We start from the raw sequence: 24,192 nt of genomic DNA, 5'->3' as shown, positions 1-24,192 counted from the left end.
CAGGTTGCAGTGTGATCAGAGACATTACATCACTTGTCCGTTGTTCAGAGGGAGCCTTTCTGCTTCAATGGGTGGAAAGGAGATCATTCTGCAGGGAATTGTAGTATTGCCACAGCTGGAGCCACCCTGGATAGAAAACACTGGTCTACTGTTCACAGCATAGCATGGGAGCTCAGGTGGTGTGACTGATGTGTGAGAGGGAGAAAAGTGACCTCACACTTACAAACAGGGAAACAAAGGGACTTGTAGGTGGAGGGAAGGAACTCCAACAGGAAATAGCCATTTCACAAAAAGATAGCAGTAATGTTTATGGTGGACTCACAACACAGCCTTTTAGCTCTAAGATCATTCCTAAGCAAGTCCATTATTGTCTGGTAGGTAAATTCCAAAATCACTTTATGGTGGAGAACCCCTTTAATTCAATCACCACCCACAGCCTGTTTCATGTCACAACAGCTTCATTACAAGGTTTATAAGGAGCTCATGGTCACCTGTTAGTGTTGTGGACATATGTTCGGTACACGGATCGGGATGTACTAGGAAATAAGACATACGCTACATCGGTGGTCTCCAACCTGCGGACCTCCAGATGTTGCAAAACTACAACTCCCAGCATGCCCGGACAGCCGTTGGCTGTCCGGGCATGCTGGGAGTTGTAGTTTTGCAACATCTGGAGGTCCGCAGGTTGGAGACCACTGCGCTACATGTTCACTGGAAAAAAAACAAACTAATATTGTACAAAAGATATAAAAACAAAAAAGGAAATATTAGAGAGGGGGGGGGGGGGGGGCTGGTCCTTTTCCTCCTGTACATAGGCAGTGAGGAGTATACGAGGAGGGGAGAACAATGCTCCGGAGGGAGGTCAGTTTTGTTAATGCAGGAGACAGTACAAGCTACCATTTTCCCTTTAGCTATATCTTTGGAGAATTTATTCCTCAGCGGGGCAGAACCTATAAAACATCCCCCCATAAGACCATCGCATAAGGATTATGTCTAGAGATGAGCAAACTTACAGTAAATTCGATTCGTCACAAACTTCTCGGCTCGGCGGTTGCTGACTTATCCTGCATAAATTAGTTCAGCTTTCAGGTGCTCCGGTGGGCTGGAAAAGGTGGATACAGTCCTGGGAAAGAGTCTTCTAGGAATGTATCCACCTTTTCCAGCCCACCAGAGCACCGGAAAGCTGAACTAATTTATGCAGGAAAAGTCATCAACCGCCGAGCCGAGAAGTTCGTGACGAATCGAATTTACTGTAAGTTCGCTCATCTCTAATTATGTCTTCTCCATGGAGAGGCTACTGTTTCGTGGTGGTTCCTCTGCCCTCCAGCAGTTGGAGTAGTGTTTTGTGTAGAGTCTGACACACGCGAGAATATCCCAGCCGGCTCAGATGCAGGTAGTCAATCATATCGTGGTGGCTGATGGTGCCGTCCGAATGTACAAATCCTGGATCCACGTCTAAAAAGATGGCATTGGCCATTGGCTGCAACCCCTCTATTAGAAGCTCATTCACCCTCCTGTTCCTTTCCCGCAGGGGATTGGGGTGTTGCCCTCGAGGTAACAAACCCTGTAAAATTAAAATAAAAAAAAATAGATACTGGGGTTTAGTCAATATTAAAGGGGTACTCCGCTAGAAATGTTTTTATTCATTTATTTATTTATTTTTTTTTAATCAACCAGTGCCAGAAAGTTGAACAGATTTGTAAATGACGTCTAGAGATGAGTGAACTTACAGTAAAATCGATTCGTCACGAACTTCTCGGCTCAGCAGTTGATGAATTATCCTGCGTAAATTAGTTCAGCCTTCAGGTGCTCCGGTGGCACCTGAAAGCTGAACTAATTTACGCAGGATAAGTCATCAACTGCCGAGCCGAGAAGTTTGTGACAAATCGAATTTACTGTAAGTTCGCTCATCTCTAATGACGTATTAAAAAATCTTAACCCTTCCAGTATTTGTCAGCTGCACAGGAAGTTCCACAGGAAGTTCTTTTCTTTTTGAATTTCCTTTCTGTCTGACCACATTGCTCTCTGCTGACACCTCTGTCCATGTCAGGATCTGTCCGGAGCAGGATAGGTTTCCTCTGGGGATTTGCTCCTACTCTGGACAGTTCCTAAAATGGACAGAGGTGTCAGCAGAGAGCATTGTGGTCAGACAGAAAGGAAATTCAAAAAGAAAAGAACTTCCTGTGGAGCATACAGCAGCTTATAACTACTGGAAGGGTTAAGATTTTTTTTAATAGACGTAATTTAACCATTCCAGTACTTATCAGCTGCTGTATGCTCCACGGGAAGTTCTTTTCTTTTTGAATTTCCTTTCTGCCTCACCACAGTGCTCTCTGCTGACACCTCTGTCCATTTTATAAACTGTCCAGAGTAGGAGCAAATCCCCATAGCAAACCTATCCTGCTCCGGACAGTTCCTGACATGGACAGAGGAGTCAGCAGAGAGCACTGTGGTCAGACAGAAAATAAATTTCAAAAGAAAAGAACTTCCTGTGGAGCATACAGCAGCTTATAACTACTGGAAGGATTAAGATTTTTTTAATAGAAGTAATTTACAAATCTGTTTAACTTTCTGGCACCAGTTGATTAAAAAAATTTTTTTTTTTGGAGTACCCCTTTGGAGTACCCCTTTAAGGCAGGGGGCAACCCACAGGGAAGGGAGTTAAGAGTGGGTCTCTATAAGCATTACAGAACGTACAGACAATTAGTGGTTGCTACACGACCAGCTCTTATCTGATCCATATCCTAGAGCAGTGTTTCCCTAACCAGTGTGCCTCCAGCTATTGCAAAACAACAACTCCCAGCATGCCCAGGCATGCTGGGAGTTGTCGTTTTGCAACAGCTGGAGGCACACTGGTTAGGGAAACATTTCCCAATGGAGACACGTGCTCACTCACCAGCACAATGACCTTGGCTTGTGGTTGCCTCTGCTCCATGCACCGCACAATGGCCTGGACTCCGCCGGCAATCTGCTCCGCTGTGTGACAAAAATTATACGTGCCCACCCAAAGCACAATGATCTGTGAGGAAGTAACAGGGGTGATAGATCATGTAAGAAGCATATTTCTTCCTGCAAATCAGAACACTTTACTACAATAGACGGCAGTGGTGTCTGCTGACAGGTCACATATAATCCTATCTGAGGGCAGAACCCTTTAATCCCAGCACTTACTCTTAAAGGGGTACTCCACGGAAAAAAAGGTTTTTAATAAATCACCTGGTACCAGACAGTTAAACAGATTTGTAAATTACTTCTATTTAAAAATCATAATCCTTCCAGTACTTAGCAGCTGCTCTATGCTCCACAGGAAGTTGTTTTCTTTTTGAATTTCCTTTCTGTTTGACCACAGTGCTCTCTGCTGACACCTCTGTCCATTTTAGGAACTGTCCAGAGTACAAGCAAATCCTTATAGCAATCCTCTCCTGCTCTGGACAGTTCCTGACATGGACAGTGTCAGCAGAGAGCACTGTGGTCAGACAAAAAGGAAATTCAAAAAGAAAACAACTTCCTGTGGAGCACAGAGCAGCTGATAAGTACTGGAGGGATTAAGATTTTTAAACAGAAGTAATTTACAAATCTGTTCAACTGTCTGCCATCAGTTGATTTAAAAAAAAATAAATAAATAAAGTTTTCCAGTGGTGTACCCCTAATGATGGATCACATTTATGTTTAACCCTTTAGACACCACAATCAATACAGATCACAGCATTTAAAATGTCAGGTGTCTGTAGGTTTGGCGGTCTGATTGGCAACCCCATAGCCCGATCGGGGGGTGCAGATACGTTAATATAGCCGGTGGGGGTCATATTGGCTCTACTAACACAGCCTGCCTGTACTACCAGAACACCATTTTCATTGTATAGCATTGATCAGTATCAGCAATCTAATCATTGCTTGTAATAGACCTCTACAAGACCAAAAAAAATTTTATGGAAATAAGTTTTTAAAGTCCCTTCCCTAATAAAAATATAAAGCACGTTTTTCCATTTTTGTTTTAATAAAAGTAAAAAAAAAAAAAAATATTTGGTAACCGCCTCATGCTGAATTGTCCAAAGTATTAAAATTATAATGTTAACGATCCTGCACGGTGTATGCCATAAGTGAGAGAAAAAAATTCCAAATGGCAGAATTGCTGATTTTTGGTCACATTATATTTCAGAAGAAAATGAAAGATTAAAGTCCCATTATAACAAAAATGGTATTGATAAAAACTACAGATCACAGTGCAAAAAATTATTTCTCAAGACCGTTTTGTAGACAATTTTTTTTTTTTAAATCTTATAAAGGGTCAGAATCAGACGATTTTAAGTATATTTATTAAAAAACTAAAAAAAAAAAGTTTAAAAGTAAAATTAAACAAAACTTCTATAAATCAGATAAGATTGTAATCGTGATGACCCTCAGAATAAAGATAACGTCAATCTTAATGCAATTTCTGGTTTCACTGTAGATTTTCTGGTAAAATAAGTGATGTCATCACAAAGTACAATTGGTCCCGCATAAAACAAGCCCTTATATAGGGGGTGTATTTATCAACGGATCTATGTGTGTTTTATTGCATTTGGCGCAGTGTCTTTTTGCACCAATGTTTGGCGCATTCTCTCCTCTGACAAATTGTAAACTTGCCAGGACTTACGGCCCTGTGTACGATTTTGGCAGTGGTCAGTAATTTATCAATTGCATCAATTGTATTTTGGCGCTAATTTGCCCGTTTTTGACGGAAATCACCGGCAACAATATGCTGACTTGGAAAACATGCATATACGAAAGGAAGAATATGGTATGCGCCAAAGTTACTAAAGGCCGTGCACCAAATGATAAATTTGGCACAAGTCCTTAAAAACCAAAATAAAAAGAAACAGACAACAGGTAAAAATTATAAATACCCCCCATAATGTATTAATAGCGAATATTCTTGGAGGTCTAGGGTGGTTACACCGGTTCATTACATAGTTTAGGATGGTTGTTTGGGGGGGAAAGGAAGCCAAGGGCAGGAAGGTGCAGTTTATTTTATGAAAGAAATAATATATTAATATACAGTGAACTTCCCCTAGGGGTGATGTGCTCAATCGGATTCAGGTCTGGGGATCGGGCGGGCCAGTCCATAGCATCGATGCCTTCCTCTTGCAGGAACTGCTGACACACTCCAGCCACATGAGGTCTAACATTGTCTTGTATTAGGGGGAACCCAGGGCCAACCGCACCAGCATATGGTCTCACAAGGGGTCTGAGGATCTCATCTCGGTACCTAATGGCAGTCAGGCTACCTCTGGAAAGCACATGGAGGGCTGTGCGGCCCCCCCCCCCCCCCCCAAAGAAATGCCATCCCACACCATTGCTGACCCACTGCCAAACCGGTCATGCTGGAGGATGTTGCAGGCAGCAGAACATTCTCCACGGCATCTCCAGACTGTCGCATGTGCTCAGTATGAACCTGCTTTCATCTTTGAAGAGCACAGGGCGTCAGTGGTAAATTTGCCAACCTTGGTGTTCTCTGGCAAATGCCAAATGTCCTGCACGGTTTTGGGCTGTAAGCACAATCCACACCTGTGGACGTCGGGCCGTCATACCACCCTCATGGAGTCTGTTTCTGATTGTTTGAGTGGTCACATACACATTTGTGGCCTGCTGGAGGTCATTTTGCAGGGCTCTGGCAGTGCTCCTCCTGCTCCTCCTACGGCCTCCTCCACGTCTCCTGATGTACTGGCTGTCTCCTGGTAGCGCCTCCATGCTCTGGACACTACGCTGACAGACACAGCAAACCTTCTTGCCACAGCTCGTGTTGATGTGCCATCCTGGATGAGCTGCACAACCTGAGCCACTTGTGTGGGTTGTAGACTCCGTCTCATGCTACCACTAGAGTGAAAGCACCGCCAGCATTCAAAAGTGACCAAAACATCAGCCAGGAAGCATGGGAACTGAGAAGTGGTCTTTGGTCACCACCTGCAGAACCACTCCTTTATTGGGAGTGTCTTGCTAATTGCCTATAATTTCCACATGTCTGTTCCATTTGCACAACAGCATGTGAAATTGATTGTCAATCAGTGTTCTTCCTGAGTGGACAGTGTGATTTCACAGAAGTGTCAGTAACTTGGAGTTACATTGTGGTGTTTAAGTGTTCCTTTAAATTTTTTGCAGTGTATTATTATAGCAGGGAACCCAAGGGATCATTAAAGGAGCAGCTAAGAGTCCTCTGCTCCTCCTCCCTAAAGGGGTACTCTGCTGTTAGACATCTTATCCCCTATACAAAGCATAAGGGATAAGATGTCTGATCGCAGGGGGCCCGCTGCTGGGGACCCCTGCGATTCCCCCCTGCAGGAGCCCGATACCTACGCAGCCCGAAGCTATGTTTTCCCTGAGGCTGATGACGGGCGGTGAAGGGACTGGGCATCCCAACCTCATGGCCCCGCCTCCTTCGTGACATCACGTCCGCCCCCCTCAATGCAAGTATATAGTTCTCCACCTGAGTACCCCTTTAACCCCCTAGGGTACTTTCACTGTTAATGTACAGCACTGCTGCCTGGTCCTTGGTGCACAGCACCACACATTTACAGAGCGGCGTGTTTATTGATTATGGAGCAAACTCAGAAGCGGGGCTCCCCTCATGGAGGGTGGGTACAGGCTGCTATCACCAGCCAAGGACTCACTGCTAACGGTGGACATCAGAAATCCCACTAATGTCCACCATTATCTCTTCAGATGCCATGATCAATGCTGATGAGGGCATCTTAAGCAAAGAAATGGAGGTTCCTGTGGGTTTAGGTTGCCTATCGGACCCCCGCAGCGTGATAGCGGGGGTCTGGTGGGTTAATATGGCCACCAGAGGTCTTCAGTTTACCTCTGTGCCACAGAGGCAAGCTGTACAAGTAGACCGCGGAAGCAGTACAAGCAATTGAATGATTGCACGCCATTCCCTGGCTGGTCACGAGATCAGATCATTTCTCTGCATTGAAGTCTATGCAGAGAAATGGTGGGATCTCTCGGCCGGACAGTGAGTGGAGCACAATGCTGCCCAATCCTCCACTAATAAGTCATGATCCCAGTGGGTCTCAGGAGTGAGGCCCGATGCGATCAACAACTTTCCACAGGTCAAAAGTTCTTATTGATGACATGAACACTTTAGGGGGAAAACAATAATAAAGTTGCAGGAGCCTCCTCTCTTCCATGTTTGTAAAAATTGAGATTATTATACAGTTATGTGCCAAACTATAGATATGGGCAGATTTTGGAACACAAATTACCTTTGGTCTAATGTGATCCAGCTCCCCGTTCTCCAGTCTCCATAGGACGTGTTGGGTGCCATCGCTCAATCCGCCAAAGTTCAGGGCGTGTAGAGGAGAGAAGAGATCCCTCCAGATCTGAGGGGAGAGACAACACAATTATATAACAATGACCATGAATCCTCCTCTTATTGGGGGGGGGGGGGTATTTATCAATTTTGCCTGTTGACCGTTTCTTTTTACCCTTTTTTCACTTTGGTTTTTGTGGATGTGCATCAAATTTATCATTTGGTGCACGTTGTTAGTAATTTTGTCGCAAATGTTGAAATCAGCTGTTCACAGCCCCTTTTACACAGAACTTACCGCCACAAAGGATTTTACCCTGTAGAGCGTAATGCGCCAAAGATCGATTGGTGCAAATGATGAATTACTGACCAAAGTAAAAATCACGCACAGTGATTTCGAGGAAAGTTTGAAAGATGACAGTGGAGAGAATGCGCCAAATTTTGGTGCAAAAAAAAATTAAAAAGAAAAAGAAACAGAGCCAAAGAATTGCGTCAAAGTTACAAGAACAAAAAAAATACATAAATCCGTTGATAAATACCCCCCATAGTCCAGACTGCCTGGTACAGCCAAGAAGTGACGGAGGAGAAGAATCGGTCACTAATGTAATCCCAGTAATGACAACAGAACTGACGCTGCGACATTTACACCATCGGTCACATGACACTTACCTCTAGCTGATGAAGCAGCTGCACGTTGGAGTCTCCGATAAATACAACCTCTGGCTCTTTGTCTTTGCTGCTGGCCACAAAGTTATTGTGCTGAAAGACACAACATAGACTCTGTTACCATCTCTGTAAATCAGTGTTTCCCAACCAGGATGCCTCTGGCTATTGCAAAACCACAACTCCCAGCATGCCCGGACAGCCAACGGCTGTCCGGGCATGCTGGGAGTTGTGGTTTTGCAACAACTGAGGCCCTCTGGTTGTCAAACACTGCTGTGCATGCTCAGAAACATCCTATGACAGAGTAAATATACAACAGGGAAAAGGGGGGGATGCAGCTGCAGTTACTTCCCCTGAATCTGTGTGAATCTATGCGGTGTGAGAGGAAAGGGAGCAAAAGTAGGGAGACCCCTGACTGCCTCAGATTACGTATCACAGCTCTTAGAATAGGGTCACATGTGTCGTATTTTGCTGCTGCGTATTTTTCTACCCATTATTGTCAACGGATGGCAAAACATGCAGCTAATTTTGTTACCCATTGACTTAAAGGGGTATTCCAGGGAAAAACTCATTTTTTTTTTTTTTTATGTATGTATATATCTATCTATCTATCTATCTATCTCTCAACTGGCTCCAGAAAGTTTAAACAGATTTGTAAATTACTTCTACGAAAAAATCTTAATCCTTCCATTAATCATCAGCTGCTGAAGTAGAGTTGTTCTTTTCTTTCTGACCACAGTGCTCTCTGCTGACACCTCTGCTTGTCTCGGGAACTACAAAGAGTAGAAGAGGTTTGCTATGGGGATTTGCTTCTAAACTGGGCGGTTACCGAGACAGGTGTCATCAGAGAGCACTTAGACAGAAAAGAACAACTCAACTTCAGCAGCTCATAAAGTACTGAAAGGATTAAGATTTTTTAATAGAAATTATTTACAAATCTGTTTAACTTTCTGGAGCCAGTTGATATATATATAAAAAGAATTTTTTTTCCTGGATAACCCCTTTAAAAGGGATACTCCGCTCCTAGACATCTTATCCCCTATCCAAAGGATAGGGGACAAGATGTCTGATCGCGGGGGGTCCGGCCGCTGGGATTCCAGTGATCTCGGGCCCGAAACCCCCGGCATTCTGAACATAAATGTGCTAGGCTTAAAACGGCCATGATCGTCACGCCCCTTCCATTAATGTCTATGGGAGTTATAAGGAGAGGGTGTGACTGCTGTGGTCGCTCGTAATCTGTCACGGAGCGGAGTTCGCTCCGTGCATGTGGATTACTGGGGTGTCGGGCCGGAGATCGTGGGGGTCCCAGCTGCCGCAGCTGGACCTCCCCATCCTACAGTCAGACATTTTAATTGGGGAAAATCGCGTATTTTTGCAAGGACGCTAAAGGGGTATTCCAGGAATTTTTTTTATTTGACTATGCTACAGGGGCTGTAAAGTTAGTGTAGTTCATAATATAATATAGTGTCTGTACCTGTGTGTGACGGTTTTCTCACAATTCTTCTGTGATTTTCACCCAAATATTTATTTTTAACAGCATACAAAATGACTGTTGTCTCAGATTTTTCCCAGGTTGCAATGTGGCCAAGACCTGACATCACTAGTCAGCTGATGACAGGGAGCCTGTCTGCTTCAATGGGTGGAGGGATCGCTTGGTGGGAGAGAGATCAATCTGCAACTAATGCAACAGCTGTAGGCACCCTGATTGAAAACCACAGGTCTTTTGAATGGATGCAGCTCATTTATGTTTCAATGAGTGGGGTGGCTGATGTGTGGGAGGGAGGAAAATGGAATTATGGGATTTGTAGGCAAAAAAGAAAAGTCCAACAGGAAATACCAGTTCACAAAAAGCTAGCCACAGTGTTATGGTAATCTCACGACATAGCCATTTAGCCCCAAGACAAGCGCAGATCCTTCCTAAGCATGTCCATTACTGTCTGCCAGGTACGTACTAAAATCACCTTATGGTGGAGAACCCCTTTAAAACCCCTAACGATATGACATTTTAATGATAAGATGGAAGTTATACTCAGCTGGGAAAGATCAATATATATACAAACCGCAACAATAGGTCGAGGGTTCTTGCAAATATGGTCATAAGGGGTGGAAAAACCTTGAGTAATTTATTGACTTTAAAGGGATATGTTTTTGGTTTTTTTTATTAGTTTTTTTTTTATGTGGCAGCTGCAGGTGTGGTTAAAATGTGTAAATTTAAGGGTGTACTATGAATGAATGCTCATTGGATAATTTATGCATATTCTTGTGCAAACTTGTTACTAGTTCTATGTGATCCAATTTGCATTGTAGTGAAATTTTTTCTTTTCTATTTTCTGTGATAAAAAAAAAAAAAAACACAACATCTTCTCCCCTATTCTTTTGAAATATGCTTTGAATGCGTCAATGCCAGTCCCTAGAGCGAGCTCCCTGCTGCGGCCGTGTACCCCTGTGTAACTGCTTGTAGCAGATTTGTAGAGGGAAATCCGCTGCTACGAGCAGACACACAGGGCCACCAAGCCACAGCAGGGAGCTCTCTCTAGTGAATGGTGTTGGCGCATTCGCAGCGTGAAATAAGCTGCGGATGCGCAACATGTGAACCTACCCTTAGAGGGTTTTTCTGGTGTTTTGAAGGGAACCAGTTCTCCACCAATATTATACTAATGACCAAGGATAAGCGAAACTGCAGTAGGAGTTTACTAAACTGAACAATCAGCTGTGGATTTGTACTGTTTAGAAAAAAAAAGTTCTGCTATATGTGCTCCGATTTCCTCAAAAAGTAAAAAAAAAAAAAAAAAATCGGAGCACTTGGAAAAAGCACAACTTTTTTTAGACAGAACAATTCTATCACTACTTCTTCCATTTTGGTTTATCTTGTTTACTTTGTGATGTATCAGATGTCGATATCAGATTGATGGATGTCTGATCCCCTGAAGAAGCCACAGCGCTCGTGCTGCAGTGAACGATAATGAAGCCATGTAATAGGCCCCTTAAAGGGTACCTCTCATCAAATAAACATTTGATATATTTTAGATTAATGAATGTTGAATAACTTTCCAATAGTATGTTAATGAAAAATATGCTTCTTTCTATTGTATTTTTCCCGATCAGTCCTGTCAGCAAGCATTTCTGACTCATGCTGGAGTCCTAAACACTCAGAGCTGCCAGCCTGCTTTGTTCACAGCCAAACAGGCTGTGAACAAAGCAGGCTGGCAGCTCTGAGTGTTTTCCTTTGTGAACAAAGCAGACTGGCAGCTCGTAGTGTTTAGGACTCCAGCATGAGTCTGAAATGCTTGCTGCCAGGACTGGTAGGGAGACCCCTAGTGGTCATTTCTTCAAAGTGGAAAATTAAATAGAAAGAAGCATATTTTTTAATAACATGCAATTGTAAAGTTATTCTGCATACATTAATCTATAATATATCAAAAGTTTTTTTGATGAGAGGTGCCCTTTAATAATGGCCAACCTACTTTATTGCCACTTGCATCCAGCATGGGCCTGTCTGTATAACACTACTCTGCAAGGGGGAGCAGTAGTAAACATCTGATCAGCAGCAGTGAGACCCCTGCCGATCTAATAGTGATAGCATATCTGAATAACACCTTTTATTTTGGATCTTATGGGTATCAATGACAGATTATAACTTTTCTGTTACAAACTTTTCAGCTGCAGGCTACATGTTTGAAGACCCCTATTGTGCAGGGTGGGGGTAGGGGGTAGTAGTATACAACCATTGAGGCTGAACAGTCCCAAACTGACCATAGATAGCCATCGTCCATCCCCATGACCATCAGGCATAGGCGTAGGGACCGCAGCAGGGTTCACGTCGCCGTCACACATCTTGTCCTAGAGATAAAGAATAATATCATTGTAGTGGTATTTAACACGGTTATAGCTGCTTCACAGCGAAAGGGCTGCAGGTTGGGGAAAATCATTCTAGAACAGTTGTGCACAGCAAGCGGCCACCAAAAGACTCCTTGTGGCCCGCGATTATTGTGCTGTAATGTCAAGGATGGTCCCAAGCTAGTGACTGGACTAGGACCTTCCTCGACATCAAGATGTATGGAATGAGGTTGCTGCATCCAGACGCATGGCGCGGGCGGGGATAGTGGCCACACACGCATCTGCTGGAATCCTGTACAGCGATCCCTCAACTTACAATGGCCTCAACCTACAATCGTTTCAACATACAATGGTCTTTTCTGGACCATTGTAACTTGAAACCAGACTCAACATACAACGGTACGGACAGTCCAGATTTGCGAAACGTGTCAATGGCCGGAAGAACTGACCAATCAGAATGGACATTCACTGGTAGAACCCCTGTATTAGCGCGTGCACTGTAGTACTGAAGCGCATGCACCGAATTCCTGTCTGGTAGCGCCCCCTACAGTACAGGGAGGTATTACATGTTCAGTACTACTCTTAACCTATGTCACAGTTAGCTGCTCGTTTGGACACCAAGTAAAGGCGGCTCCATTTTATAGGAAATTGCGTGTACTATACAGGACCCTGAAGAAACTCCTGTCCTCTACATAGACCAGTGTTTCCCAAACAGAACGCCTCCAGCTGTTGCAAAACTACAATTCCCAGCATGCCCGGACAGCCTTTGGCTGTCCGGGCATGCTGGGAGTTGTAGTTTTGCAACAGCTGGAGGCACCCTGGTTGGGAAACACTGACATAGACAGTGATTACAGCTCCCAGCAGGGTGTGTGCGGGTGTGTCTCCTGAGACTTCCAGCAGAGCAGAAGCAAGCAGAGATTTCCAACAAGCCTTCCCCAGGTTTGTGGCAGATTCCTGGGGAAGAAGCTCCTGCAATGGAGCCTCGTGGCTCCACTCCCCGTTCCAGGCTGGCGGGAAGTGGAGTGAAAACTTCGACAGCCATTGTTCCGGCCGGGAGAAGATCGGGCAGAGTCTGCAGCAATGCAGGCTCTGCTACCCAGGCTATGGATGCCAGCCAGAGATCCACTGGTGGAAGAAAGGCAAGGAAAAGCAGTGTGGAGATGTGGTCGGAGAGTGGGCCCGGCGAGTCCAGTTCCACGTACTGCTCCCGCATGGCCGCAAGGTTTGCGGAGTACGAGCAGCGCGGCAAGGAGCTGAGGATGGCCAGAGAGGATCTGCGTGCGACCCAGAGTCTGATGAGTACCGGATCCAGAAAGAGCAAGCCAGAACTGAAGAGGAGGATAACATCGCTGAAAGGCGAGATTGTGAAGCTGGAGGCGAGGAGAGCGGAGATACTGGAGGGGAGCGGTCTCTTCAAGGAGAAGCTGATCAACAGCAATCGGTTTGCCGCCACGAAATCCCCAGGTAAGGTGGAGGTGGATGATGGGGAGAGTAGTGGCGGCGAAGATAGTGAGGATGGTGGTGAAGAGGAGAAGATGGAGGAAAGTGTGGGAGTTGTAGCTACTCCAGGTGACACCCAGACCCAGGACAGCTACATTGAGGCTGGACAGGTGGCACTTCCGCCAAGCGAGAGTGAGGAGGATGACGTGGAGGGTGAGGCTGGGGGTCTGTTGAGGGCAATTGTGATGCAGGAGTCCCCAGCCCACCTCCAGAATTTCACCTTTGGGGACGAGGAGTGTGAAGATGTGGTGGTCAAGCAGAGGTCCAAAAAAAGGAAGACCAAGGAGACAGTACAATATGTATTTGTCCCTTTCCAGCAGTCTGGGCCAGCTGCAAAGCTGGTTCAGGCTGCGGGCTCCCCCAAACTGCCAGACCCCGTTCCTGTGGTGGAGCGGGGCCAGCACGGGGAGTACAGTAAGGCGTCAGGAAAGGTTAAGGGCGCAATAGTTGTGAAGCCCACCCATCCTGTCGGTAGGGAAGGGCAGGATGGGCTCATGCCGGGCAGCTCTGGCACTGCAGGACCGCCCCAGGGTGGCAGGGGGCGTGTCCAAGTGCCAGAGGCAAGTTATGCTGCCGTGTGCTCGGGGGGCGGTTCCCCGAGTACTGTGGGCACTACTGGCGCCGCGGGGCACTCCCCTGTGAGGGGGGGGAGTGTCCGGGCGCCAGAGTGCGTTGTGTCTGTGTGCTCGGGGGGCGGTCCCCCGAGTACAGTGTGTTCTGCGGGCACTGCAGGGCACTCCCCTGTGAGGGGGGGGAGTGTCCCGGTGTCGGGATCAGTGTCCGGCAATGGCGCCGTGGGAGGAGCTGGGGTGCGCTCGGTGGGGCAGCCCCAGACTCAGGAGGCACCATTGATCATTCAGAAGGAGGAGCCATCATCATCAGCAGCAGCAGCAGCCAAGCCGGAAATTAAGCCAGCGGTACTACAAATCCCAGCCAGCCCAGAATCAGTTAGGCAGGGTATGAGTGAGAATGCTGAGTGTAGTAGTGTTGTGGATGAGAGGAGTGTCAGTGGAGTGAATGTTGGTGGGAGTAGTGGTATGAATGGGAAAAAGGATGATGTGAGTGGTGGTGTGAGTGGTGGTGTGAATGGTGGTTCTGGGTCTGGGTCTGGGTCTGGCCCGGCTGCCCCCCCGGCAGTGACTGCTCCTAGGAGCTATGCTAATGTCGCTGCCGGGGGTCCAGGGGGGTCCCCGTCTCCGTCCGTCCCCGGGGGTTACTTGCAACAGCGCCTCCTGGAGGCTCTGCGTAGGGGAGACAGGTCGATCCAGGTAGAGGGAAGGGGTGAGGTCGACCTGTCTTTCTGGATAGAGAGGCACGGTTTGGGGGCTTTCCGAGAGCAGAATGGGGAGGTGGTCTGGTCCCTCCCGACAACCGGGCAGGACAATAACCGCAGGAATGTGGTCCGTCTGATTTGGAGGGGTGAGGATGCGTGCCCACCTCGCGCTAAAGTGGTTGAGCTCCTCCTCCAGATGGAATTCAGGGCGAGTGACATCTTTGCCCTGATCCACCCCTACGGTACGTCCGAGTTTGACGTCAGTTTCGTTCGGCCAGAGGGTCTCGAACTCTTCTGGTCAAACTACGAGGTGGCGAAGAACGAGCCCGGCTGGCGGGATTTTGCCGTAAAGGCAATTTCCCGTCAGAACTCGGTCAAGAAGGTGACCGTTTTGACCCGTAACGAGTCACTTTCTTGTTACGACATCATGACCTGGCTCGGTCGGTATGGGGATGTGACGGACATGCCCAAGAAAAACATTGATGAGCACGGGATCTGGTCCGGGGCCTGGACGTTTTCCGTCAAACTCAGGCGTTCAGGGAGTACGGTTGCCCACATTCCGTCAGCCGCCTTCCTTGGACGTGACAGGATCCAGGTCTTCTACCAGGGGCAGCCTAAGGTCTGTCACAGGTGCGGTAGCCCCACCCATTTTAGCGCAGCCTGTACTGTACAGGTCTGTGCTTTGTGTGGTGGGGTGGGTCATCTGGCCGCATCCTGTAGGCAGATCCGCTGCCATCTGTGTGGTGTCCTCGGGCACCCTTTCAGCCGTTGTCCTAGCGCCTTCGCCCGTGCGGCGGCCGCTCCGGCTGGGGAGAGCTGTGAAGTTGCCTCGGCTGGAGAGGGTACGAGCAGGGATGGGGGCGCACCAGGGCTAGTGAGGAAGAAGGGCCCCGCCAAACTAAGGCGGGAGGAAAATCGGAGGAGGAGTAGGGAGCAGGAGAGTGCCCAAGTGACGGGGGTAGCTCCGGCCCCTGCTCCTGAAGCTGGCCCTGAAATGACTGAAGCCCTGGAGGAGGACGTGCTGGATGAGGAGGTCAGGAGACTGGGCGAAGAGGAAGGCAATATGGCCGACTCTTCCGATTCCTCCCACTATGAAAGTGTGGATGAGGAGAGTGTAGAGAAGGCCAAAAAGAAAGACAAGGGCAAAAGGAAAGGGAGAAAGAAGAGGTCCAAGCCCTCTCTCCCTCGTACTGCGGGCCGGGTCCAAAGCGGAAGCCTGACTGCCCCCCCTCTGGTTGACCTGTCAAACCGGTACCTCGTCCTTGATAACATCTCCTCCCCCTCCTTGGAGGGGGAAGGTGAGGGCGAGGTGCCTAGGGAGAGAGAGCCTCTGGGGGGAACTGGGCCCTGTCCTGTTGAGGCACCTTCCTCAGAGGGCAGGGCTAGACCGGGGTCGGACGGAGACGGGGACCATATGGACCAGAGTGAGTCCAAAAAAAGGGGTAAAAGCGGTCCTGCCCTTTCTTCTTCTTCTGGGGATGAGGGCACGAAGAAGAAGGGGAAGAAGAAATAAAGGTGAGGCCATCTAACTTAATCACCCATGATGGCGGCACTCACCCCATTGACGCTGGCATCCATTAACTGTGCCAGCATAAAGTCTGATACGGCTAGATTCGCAGCCTTTGATTTTCTCGGCCGTGTTGAAGCCGACATTTTGTATCTGCAAGAGACCAGGTTGTCAGATCTAGCCTCCCTGGTAAAAGCCAGAAGAGAGTGGAGGCGCGGTCCCTCCCACTGGTCTCTTGCGGCTGAGCCGTATAGTGGGGTGGCGGTCCTTTTTACCGCTCCGGTTGAATGCCGACGGGTTATTGAGTTAGAAATGGGGAGGTGCCTGATCTTAGATGTCCTCATGAAGGGGCAAGAGCTCCGGCTCATTAACATCTACGCCCCACAAACCAAGTGGGGCCGCAAAGATCTCTTTATGAGGATTAAGCCCTTCCTTTTTACTAGCCGGCAAGTGATTTTTGGAGGGGACTTCAATAATGTCACGAGGTCCCAAGATAGGAGAGGTTCCAATGGTCCGCTGGCTTACGATAGCGTGGCCCTCAATAATATAGTTAGGGAAGCTCGCCTAGAGGACGCCCACATCCGGAGCCCCTCAGGCCACGTGGGTTTCACCTATCATCGAGGTAGCTGCAGGTCTAGGATAGACAGGTTTTATTTAAAGGAGGAAGCCGTCTCTTCCGCAGTGTCCGTGGTTGAGGTGGAATTCTCCGATCACTGTATGATTTTGTTTTCCTTGAATGTTTCAGAGACCCCCCGGATGGGTAAAGGTTATTGGAAGCTGAATTCGTCCCTCCTGGAGGAAGCGGAAATAAGACAGTCCTTTGAGGACTTTCTTCAGAGTCAGGTACCTTTACTGGACTTTTGTAGTAGTAAGTCAGAGTGGTGGGAGATATTCAAGAAGCGGGTTGCGGGGTTCTTCCGCCAGCTCTCGAGCCTCAGGTCCCTGAATAGGTACCGCCTGTATCGGGGTCTGAGGAGGAAACTCGAGCTCCTTGTCTCGACTGGAGGTAGCCGGGAGGATATCTCCAGAGTGAAATCCTTGCTGATGGGGTGTCAGTACGATAGGCACGCATCTTTGGTTTTTGAGAGGGATTACGGGAGGTACCGCTCGCCCGACCCTTACAAGAACTGTAAGATGTCAGTGAGTAGTAAAGTGGTCTCAGGACTGATTGATAGTACGGGATCTCTGAATCGGTCCAGATCAGGGATCCTGGAGGTCGTCAGATCCTTCTACTCGCACCTCTTGGGAAGGAAGGATCTAAATCGAGACGGGATGTCGGCTTTCCTGGCTGAAACTATTCCTGAGCCAGGGGTAGACCCCTCTCTTGATGTTTTGGCAGAAGAAATCAGGGAAGAGGAAGTGAGACTGGCGATCGAGGGGCTCGCCCCCAAGAAGTCGCCAGGCCCGGATGGCTTAACATCCGAGTGGTACAGGACCTTTAAGGAGTCTTTAGCTCCCCTCTTGACTGAGGTATTCAATGAGTGTCTCTCCTCGGGCACTCTACCAAAGTCAATGAGGAGGTCAGCCCTGATTCTTCTGTCAAAGGGTAAAGATCCTAGCCGGATTGAGAATTGGAGGCCCATAGCTCTTCTCAATACGGACAGGAAGCTTCTGGCCAAGATACTGTTTAATCGGTTGGTGAAGTTTGCACCCCGGCTCCTTTCGGGGGCCCAGCACTGCTCTGTTCCGGGCCGAAGCACCTTAAGTGCGGTCCTCAGTGTCAGGGAGGCAGTGGAGCGGAGTAGTGCGGGTCTCTGGAAGGGGTACATGCTGTCCTTGGATCAGGCCAAAGCATTTGATCGGGTGAACCACGAGTACCTCTGGTCCGTCCTCCTGAGATATGGCTTACCGAGTACTTTTGTGAATTGGCTTGTCACCTTATATGCAGGGGCAGAGAGTTTCCCGCTGGTGAACGGTTGGTCTGGCCGCTCTTTTGAGGTGGGGTCCGGAGTCCGTCAGGGTTGTCCTTTGAGCCCGCTGTTATACGTGTTCGCAATCGATCCCTTCGTCCAGAGGGTAGATTGTGGGCCGTTGGCGGGAGTCGGGATGACTCTGGCGGAGCCGGATGTCGCCCAGAGAGTGGTGGCGTACGCTGATGATGTCACTATTTTCGTCTCCTCACGGGAGGAGGTCGATGTGGTGATGTCAGAGGTGGACCGCTACTCGGAGGCATCCGGGTCCAAGATCAACCGGGATAAGTGTGAAAGTCTCTGGCTGGGAGGGGGAGATCCCACGTTTGATCTCCCGGACACCCTTCCAGGGCTCCAAGATTCAGCAAAAATTCTGGGCATCACATTCGGCCAGGATGATTATCCCACCAAAAACTGGGACGGTAAGCTCCAGGATGCCACTCAGAGGGTGAACCAGTGGAAGGGTTGGTCTATGACCCTCAGGGAAAGGGTACACCTGACCAAATCGTACCTGCTCCCCTTGTTTATCTATCTAGGCAGTGTATGTATCTTACCAGAGGCTTACTACACTAGGGTCTACAGCCTGTTTTTCCAACTGTTATGGGGGAACAGGTTGAACCTAGTCAAGAGGGAGGTTACGTACCGCACGAGGAGACTAGGGGGTTTATCTATGGTAAACCCTGTGGTGTTCTTAACGAACACCTTCTTGAAAGCTAACATCTCGAACCTCTGGTCAGAGAGGGCTCCTCCGTGGGTACTCTCCTGCAGGGAGTGGTTTCGGCCTTTCTTCCAGGAATGGGAGACAGGAGGGCAAGTGAAGGACCTCCGTACGCCCCATGGATATCTTCCGGCTTACGCTACCCCGACTCTGAAGGCGATACGTCGGTGGGGTCTGGGAGTGTGGGAGATCAGGACCCAGTCAAGGCAGTTCCTTGACAAACGGGTTCTGTTGACCCACTTCCAGAAGCCTCTGGCGCTCAGGGACTGCCCAGGTCGGGATCTGAGGGTGGGGTTGTATCTTTTAAACATGAAAAGGATCCCCCAGAAGTTTTGGGACTTGGCCTGGCGCTGCTTTCAGGGGAAGCTATGTGTAAAGGACAACCTGAAGTACAGGAACTCTGATGACCGGGGATGTCCCCGAGAAGAGTGCGGGGACACGCTGGAAAGCATGGACCACTTTCTGCTTCATTGTCCCTTTAACATAGGGGTCTATAACAGGGTGGGCGCTTCCATCGGCTGGAGTCAACTTGCCGGCCTTGCCTATCCGGAGTGGGCTTATGGGGCATTCAGGAACCTGGGTGGCCGAGATCGGGGCACTTTATTTTTAGTCAGTTTAGTGGTGAGGTACTACACGTGGAACGCACGGTGCTTAGTGTCGACCCAACAGAAAATCCTCTCCGAGGTGGAGGTCTGTAGGAACATCACCGGTGACCTCGGGAAGATCAGGTCTTTGGAGTATGGCAGTCTTGGTACCAGTAGGGCATCTCTCCTGTGGAGAGGTTTCTCATTTCATGTGCCCTAGGTACTAAACCTTTTGGGTAGAGTACCTTTTATTTTTGGTTAGGGGCAGTGTTATAGGGGTAGAGATAGGGTGAGGGCAGGGTCAGATTTATTGTAGGGATAGAATTAGGGAGAATTGTAGGGGGAGTTAGGGAAAGAGTATAAAATGATTTATGTATCAGGTCTGCCATCCTTCTCCCTGGTGGTGGGCTGATGCATGTACACATTAGCTTTTTGTTTTGTGTTTAGTAGACATGGTATGAAGGGCTTACAGGCAACCAAACTCGGGCCTAAAGGGGGTGGTGGTTCAGAATGTATAGGTTTGTATATAAGTTGGTTGGGAGGAGTGTTAGGTGGGGAGGGTGTATTTGTGGGTGGTGGTTTTGTGGTGTTTTGGGGTCCTGACATGGGTCAGTTAAGGACTGGACTTTGTGAACTGTATGGACGGTAGTGGACTCTGACCCATGTACAGGAGGGGTGGTGTGGGTGAGGGGACAGTTTTAGTGTAGGTGTTTTCCGTTGTTTTCTGTAGTATATTTTTGTGTATTTTCAGTAAGTTTTGTATTGTGTTTTGTATATATTGGGTTTTGTATTTATATTGTTTTATATTATATAGTGTATAGTGCAGTCGGGCCAGTAGTTAAGTAGTGTCATATGTGTTTATGTGTATGTATATGTGTGCGTTTATGTGTATATACATGTGTATGTATATATATATATATATGTATGTATGTGTATGCATGTATACATGTTTGTGTATAAAATTTTATATTTTATTTTTTCCTCCTTGGGGGGGCTGCTCCCCTCCGGTGTCTCTGTTCTCCTCGCCTCCGGCTTCGCGGTCTCGCTTTTCGGCGGTGTTGTCCTTTTCTTCGGTTGTGGCTTGCTCTTTTTGGGTCCGGCTCTCGCCGGTTTCTGGGCCGCGCGCAGATCCTCTCTGGCCGTCCTCGGCTCCTTGCCGTGCTGGGCGTGCTTTGCGGGCCTTGCGGCCGTGCGGGGGCGGTGCGTGGGGCTGGGCTCTTTGGGCCCTCTCTCCGGCCGCGTCTCCGCGCTGCTTTTCCCTGCCCTTCTTTCACCGGTGGATCTCTGGCTGTGAGGCAGAGTGTTATTTATTAGCAAGTTGTGCTGAAATATTTTATTTATTTTTTTTTTTTTTCCCCTGGGTAAGGGTCATTTTTGAGTTACAGCCAAGTTGTGCTACCTTTATGTTCCTTTTCTTTTGTTTTATAGCCAAGTCGTGCTTATTTTATGTTTTATATATTTTTATAAGCCAAGTTGGGCTATTTTTATGTTCTTTTTGGAATGCGTGTTTGAGTGTGATATTTAGTTTTTTTTTGGTATGTGAAAAAAGTAAAAGTGTATTTTAGTAAATTTGGGCTGGCCGGTTAGGCAGAATTTGTTTTTGCAATTTTATTTATGTTATGTTTGTTATAGCTGGTTAAGCTTGTTTTTGTTTAATGTTTTGTATCTGATTTGTTTTGCATTTTTATAATAAAAGAGTTACAGCTCCCAGCAGATCTTTATTACTTTTATATGTAAGGATTTGCTTTATCTATATTAGTTATCTACTTATTTTTCTTTAATCCTCCCTTTTTCCTATTTTTGGATGACATTTTGGTGGCTTCAGAACCAATTACCAGGTTTCCATAGAGTTATGGACTCAACATACAATGGTTTCAACATACAATGGTCGTCCTGGAACCAATTTATATTGTAACTTGAGGGACCACTGTAAATGGAGCAACATTTAGTGGCCCCTGCTGGTGCAGGAGGAGAGTCTAAATAGTGGGCACCACATGAGGCACAGCTGTCAGTGATGGATCAAGGGTCCAAGCACCGTGGGCAGTACCACTATGATTATGTGGGCATAAAAACAGTCAGACACACAGCTGTGCAGTCTGTGAGCGTGGGCATACATACAGTAACCTGTTATTAATGCAACAACTAGGGGTCTGGGGGGAACCCGCTAAGGCTAATGTTCACATTGGTTCGGGGCCTCCATTGAAGAATCATTTCATTTAACCTTACAAAAAAAAAAAAAAAAGTCCCATAAAAGAATGGACACCACCTGTAAATTGAATAGACCACATGAAATATAATAGGATCAGTTGGGATCCGGCGAGCGGTGGACGTACCCAGCTCCATTTGAGGTGTCAAATGAATTTGTAGATGGAAGCCATGAACAGGACTAGAGATGAGCGAACTTACAGAAAATTCGATTAGTCACGAACTTCTCAGCTCGGCAGTTGATGACTTTTCCTGCATAAATCAGTTCAGCTTTCAGGTGCTCCCGTGGGCTGGAAAAGGTGGATACAGTCCTAGGAGACTCTTTCCTAGGACTGTATCCACCTTTTCCAGCCCACCGGAAAGCTGAACTAATTTATGCAGGAAAAGTCAGCAACCGCCGAGCCGAGAAGTTCGTGACGAATCAAATTTACTGTAAATTCGCTCATCTCTAAACAGGACCTCTGATGCATCTGCAGTGTGTCTCAAAGGGGTACTCCGCCCCTAGACATCTTATCACCTATCCTTTAGATAGGGGATAAGATGTCTGATTTCAGGGGGACCGGCTGCTGGGACCTCACCATGATCTCTGGGCCGGCACCGCACCGCACCGTTCTGAACAGGGAAGCCTGGGGCTTCCATGTTTGTGTTGTCACACCACGGCCCCCTCCATTCATGTCTATGGAGTACAAGGCTTCAGTGTTCAGAACGCTGCGGTGCCAGCTCGAAGATCACGGGGAGGTCCCACCGGCTAGACCCCCCCGTAATCAGACATCTTATCCCCTATCCTTTAGATAGGTTATACGATGTCTAGGGCCGTTGTACCCAAAGTGTTTGCACAGGGAAAGATAACTTCTCCCCTATCCACAGGACAGTGGCTCGGTATCTGATCGCAGGGGTTGGCCCAACGGGACCCCCAAATACACCCTCCTCTAAGCAATCTCCAGTACGGAGCTCCGGCAGATAGCACACGCTCCATTCATTTCTATAGAAATACCAGAGATGCCCAAGCGCTAAACTCTGAAATCTTCGGCGCACCCATAGAAGTGAATGGAGCCAGGACCCCATTTCTGGAGCTCGCAAGGATCCCAGATGTCAGAAACCCCCACAACCAAGTGATCAGAAGCTCATCCCGCAGATAGGGCATATGTTATTTGTCACTGGACAACCCCTTTAAAAACCGATGACATAACGGGCACAAACAGAACACTCTTCCATTCACGTCCATCACCATTCAGTCCAAAGTATAAATTCATAGTAACATAGATCATAAGGTTGAAAAAAGACCAGAGTCCATCACGTTCAACCTATAACCCTAATGAGTCCCTTCTGAGTTGATCCAGAAGAAGGCAAAAAACCCTCATACTAGAGGTAAAAATTCCTTCCCGACTCCAAATATGGCATCAGAATAAATCCCTGGATCAACCTTCTGTCCCTATAGATCTAGTATCCATAACCAGTAATGTTATTATTCTCCAAAAATCCATCCAGACCCCTTTTGAATTCTAGAGTTCACCATGACCACCTCCTCCGGGAGAGAATTCCACAGTCTCACTGCTCTTACAGTAAAGAACCCCCGTCTGTGCTTGTGTAGAAACATTCTTTCCTCTAGACGTAGAGGATGCCTCCTTGTTATAGATACAGTCCTGGGTAGTTCGGGTCACTACGTTTGTTGTGTAAAAAAAAATAAATATATATATATATATATATATATATATATATATATATATATATATATAAATATAAAAGAGAATAGCGCAAGTTTCTTTTCATTCAAAAAACTACAACCGATCGGACGATTTAATGAAGTCATCGGACCGTTCCAATAACCCCCAAAAATTCTAAGTGTTGCCGAATCTGTTAGCGCTATATAAATGAATATTATTACAACCAGACAAATATATATATATATAATTATAAAAGACATTTTTTATCTGGTTACGTTCCAACAAAACAACTAACACCAGACGGAACCCATGGGGGTCTGTCGGGCTCTGCTGGTGTCTGTAGTGCATTTCAGGATCGGCTAAGGTGGCCTCCACGACGCGGATGTGAACCTTCGCCGAATGAACGAGAATCAGTGCTTTTCCGTTTTCTCGGACGCCGGAACGGATCGGACCGAAACGTAAGGCAGGCGGAGAGTGGGCGAACGCAGCCCTAGGTGGAACACTATCTACCGTATATCATGCATCATGTGACAATGGCGTCTGTCCGTACTCAAATTTACGACGACATAAGGTTTCTCCTACCAGCGACTCCCCAGCTGTTGCAAAACTACAACTCCCAGCATGCCCGGACAGCCAACGGCTGTCCGGGCATGCTGGGAGTTGTAGTTTTGCAACAGTTAAGAGTCATGGGTCCATGTCTGACCACATACGCTTGGACCCAGACGGCCATAGTGGCCCTTATAGGGGGGTCCTGAAGCAGTTGCCCCTAGCAACCAGCTTGAAAATGAAACCTGCACTTTTGACTGGTTGCTAGGGGCAACTGTCTCCAGTCTTCCCTCACGCGAGGATATTCCTCCCTTATACACTATACACAGCCGGCACAGTGACACCACCACACGCTGAGCTCCTCACCTGCTCTCCCTTCTTCCACTGTCTTCCGCAGGAATCCTCCTCCTTCTGGGCTGCACCACCCAAAAAAAAAAAAAAAAAAAAAAAAGGCAGGAAAACTCCTGACAATTCCACCTCCTGAATGGACGCGTCCAGGA

General features: G+C 47.5%; 1 protein-coding gene across 2 annotated transcripts; it reads right to left on the bottom strand.

Moving 5' to 3' along the window:
• Nucleotides 1-1,157: 1,157 nt before the first annotated feature.
• PAFAH1B3 (platelet activating factor acetylhydrolase 1b catalytic subunit 3) lies at nucleotides 1,158-24,192 on the bottom strand. 2 transcript variants are annotated; one of them, XM_056542648.1, is made up of 7 exons: nucleotides 23,657-23,685; nucleotides 23,005-23,125; nucleotides 11,702-11,788; nucleotides 7,955-8,044; nucleotides 7,242-7,358; nucleotides 2,897-3,019; nucleotides 1,158-1,564 (listed from the first exon to the last, which is right to left on the bottom strand). In XM_056542648.1, the coding sequence occupies exons 1-7, from the start codon at nucleotides 23,671-23,673 to the stop codon at nucleotides 1,295-1,297; spliced, it is 825 nt and encodes a 274-aa protein (XP_056398623.1). In that variant the 5' UTR covers nucleotides 23,674-23,685; the 3' UTR covers nucleotides 1,158-1,294. The 2 variants fall into 2 exon arrangements, with proteins under 2 accessions (XP_056398623.1, XP_056398624.1); XM_056542649.1 differs by lacking the exons at nucleotides 23,005-23,125; nucleotides 23,657-23,685 and adding an exon at nucleotides 24,059-24,192 and having other exon boundaries at nucleotides 1,164-1,564.

Source organism: Hyla sarda, chromosome 10 (assembly GCF_029499605.1).
Source record: "Hyla sarda isolate aHylSar1 chromosome 10, aHylSar1.hap1, whole genome shotgun sequence".
Taxonomy (NCBI): Eukaryota; Metazoa; Chordata; class Amphibia; order Anura; family Hylidae; genus Hyla; species Hyla sarda.
Note: the sequence above shows the minus strand (reverse complement) of the source record. Positions and strands in the feature narration are given on the sequence as shown.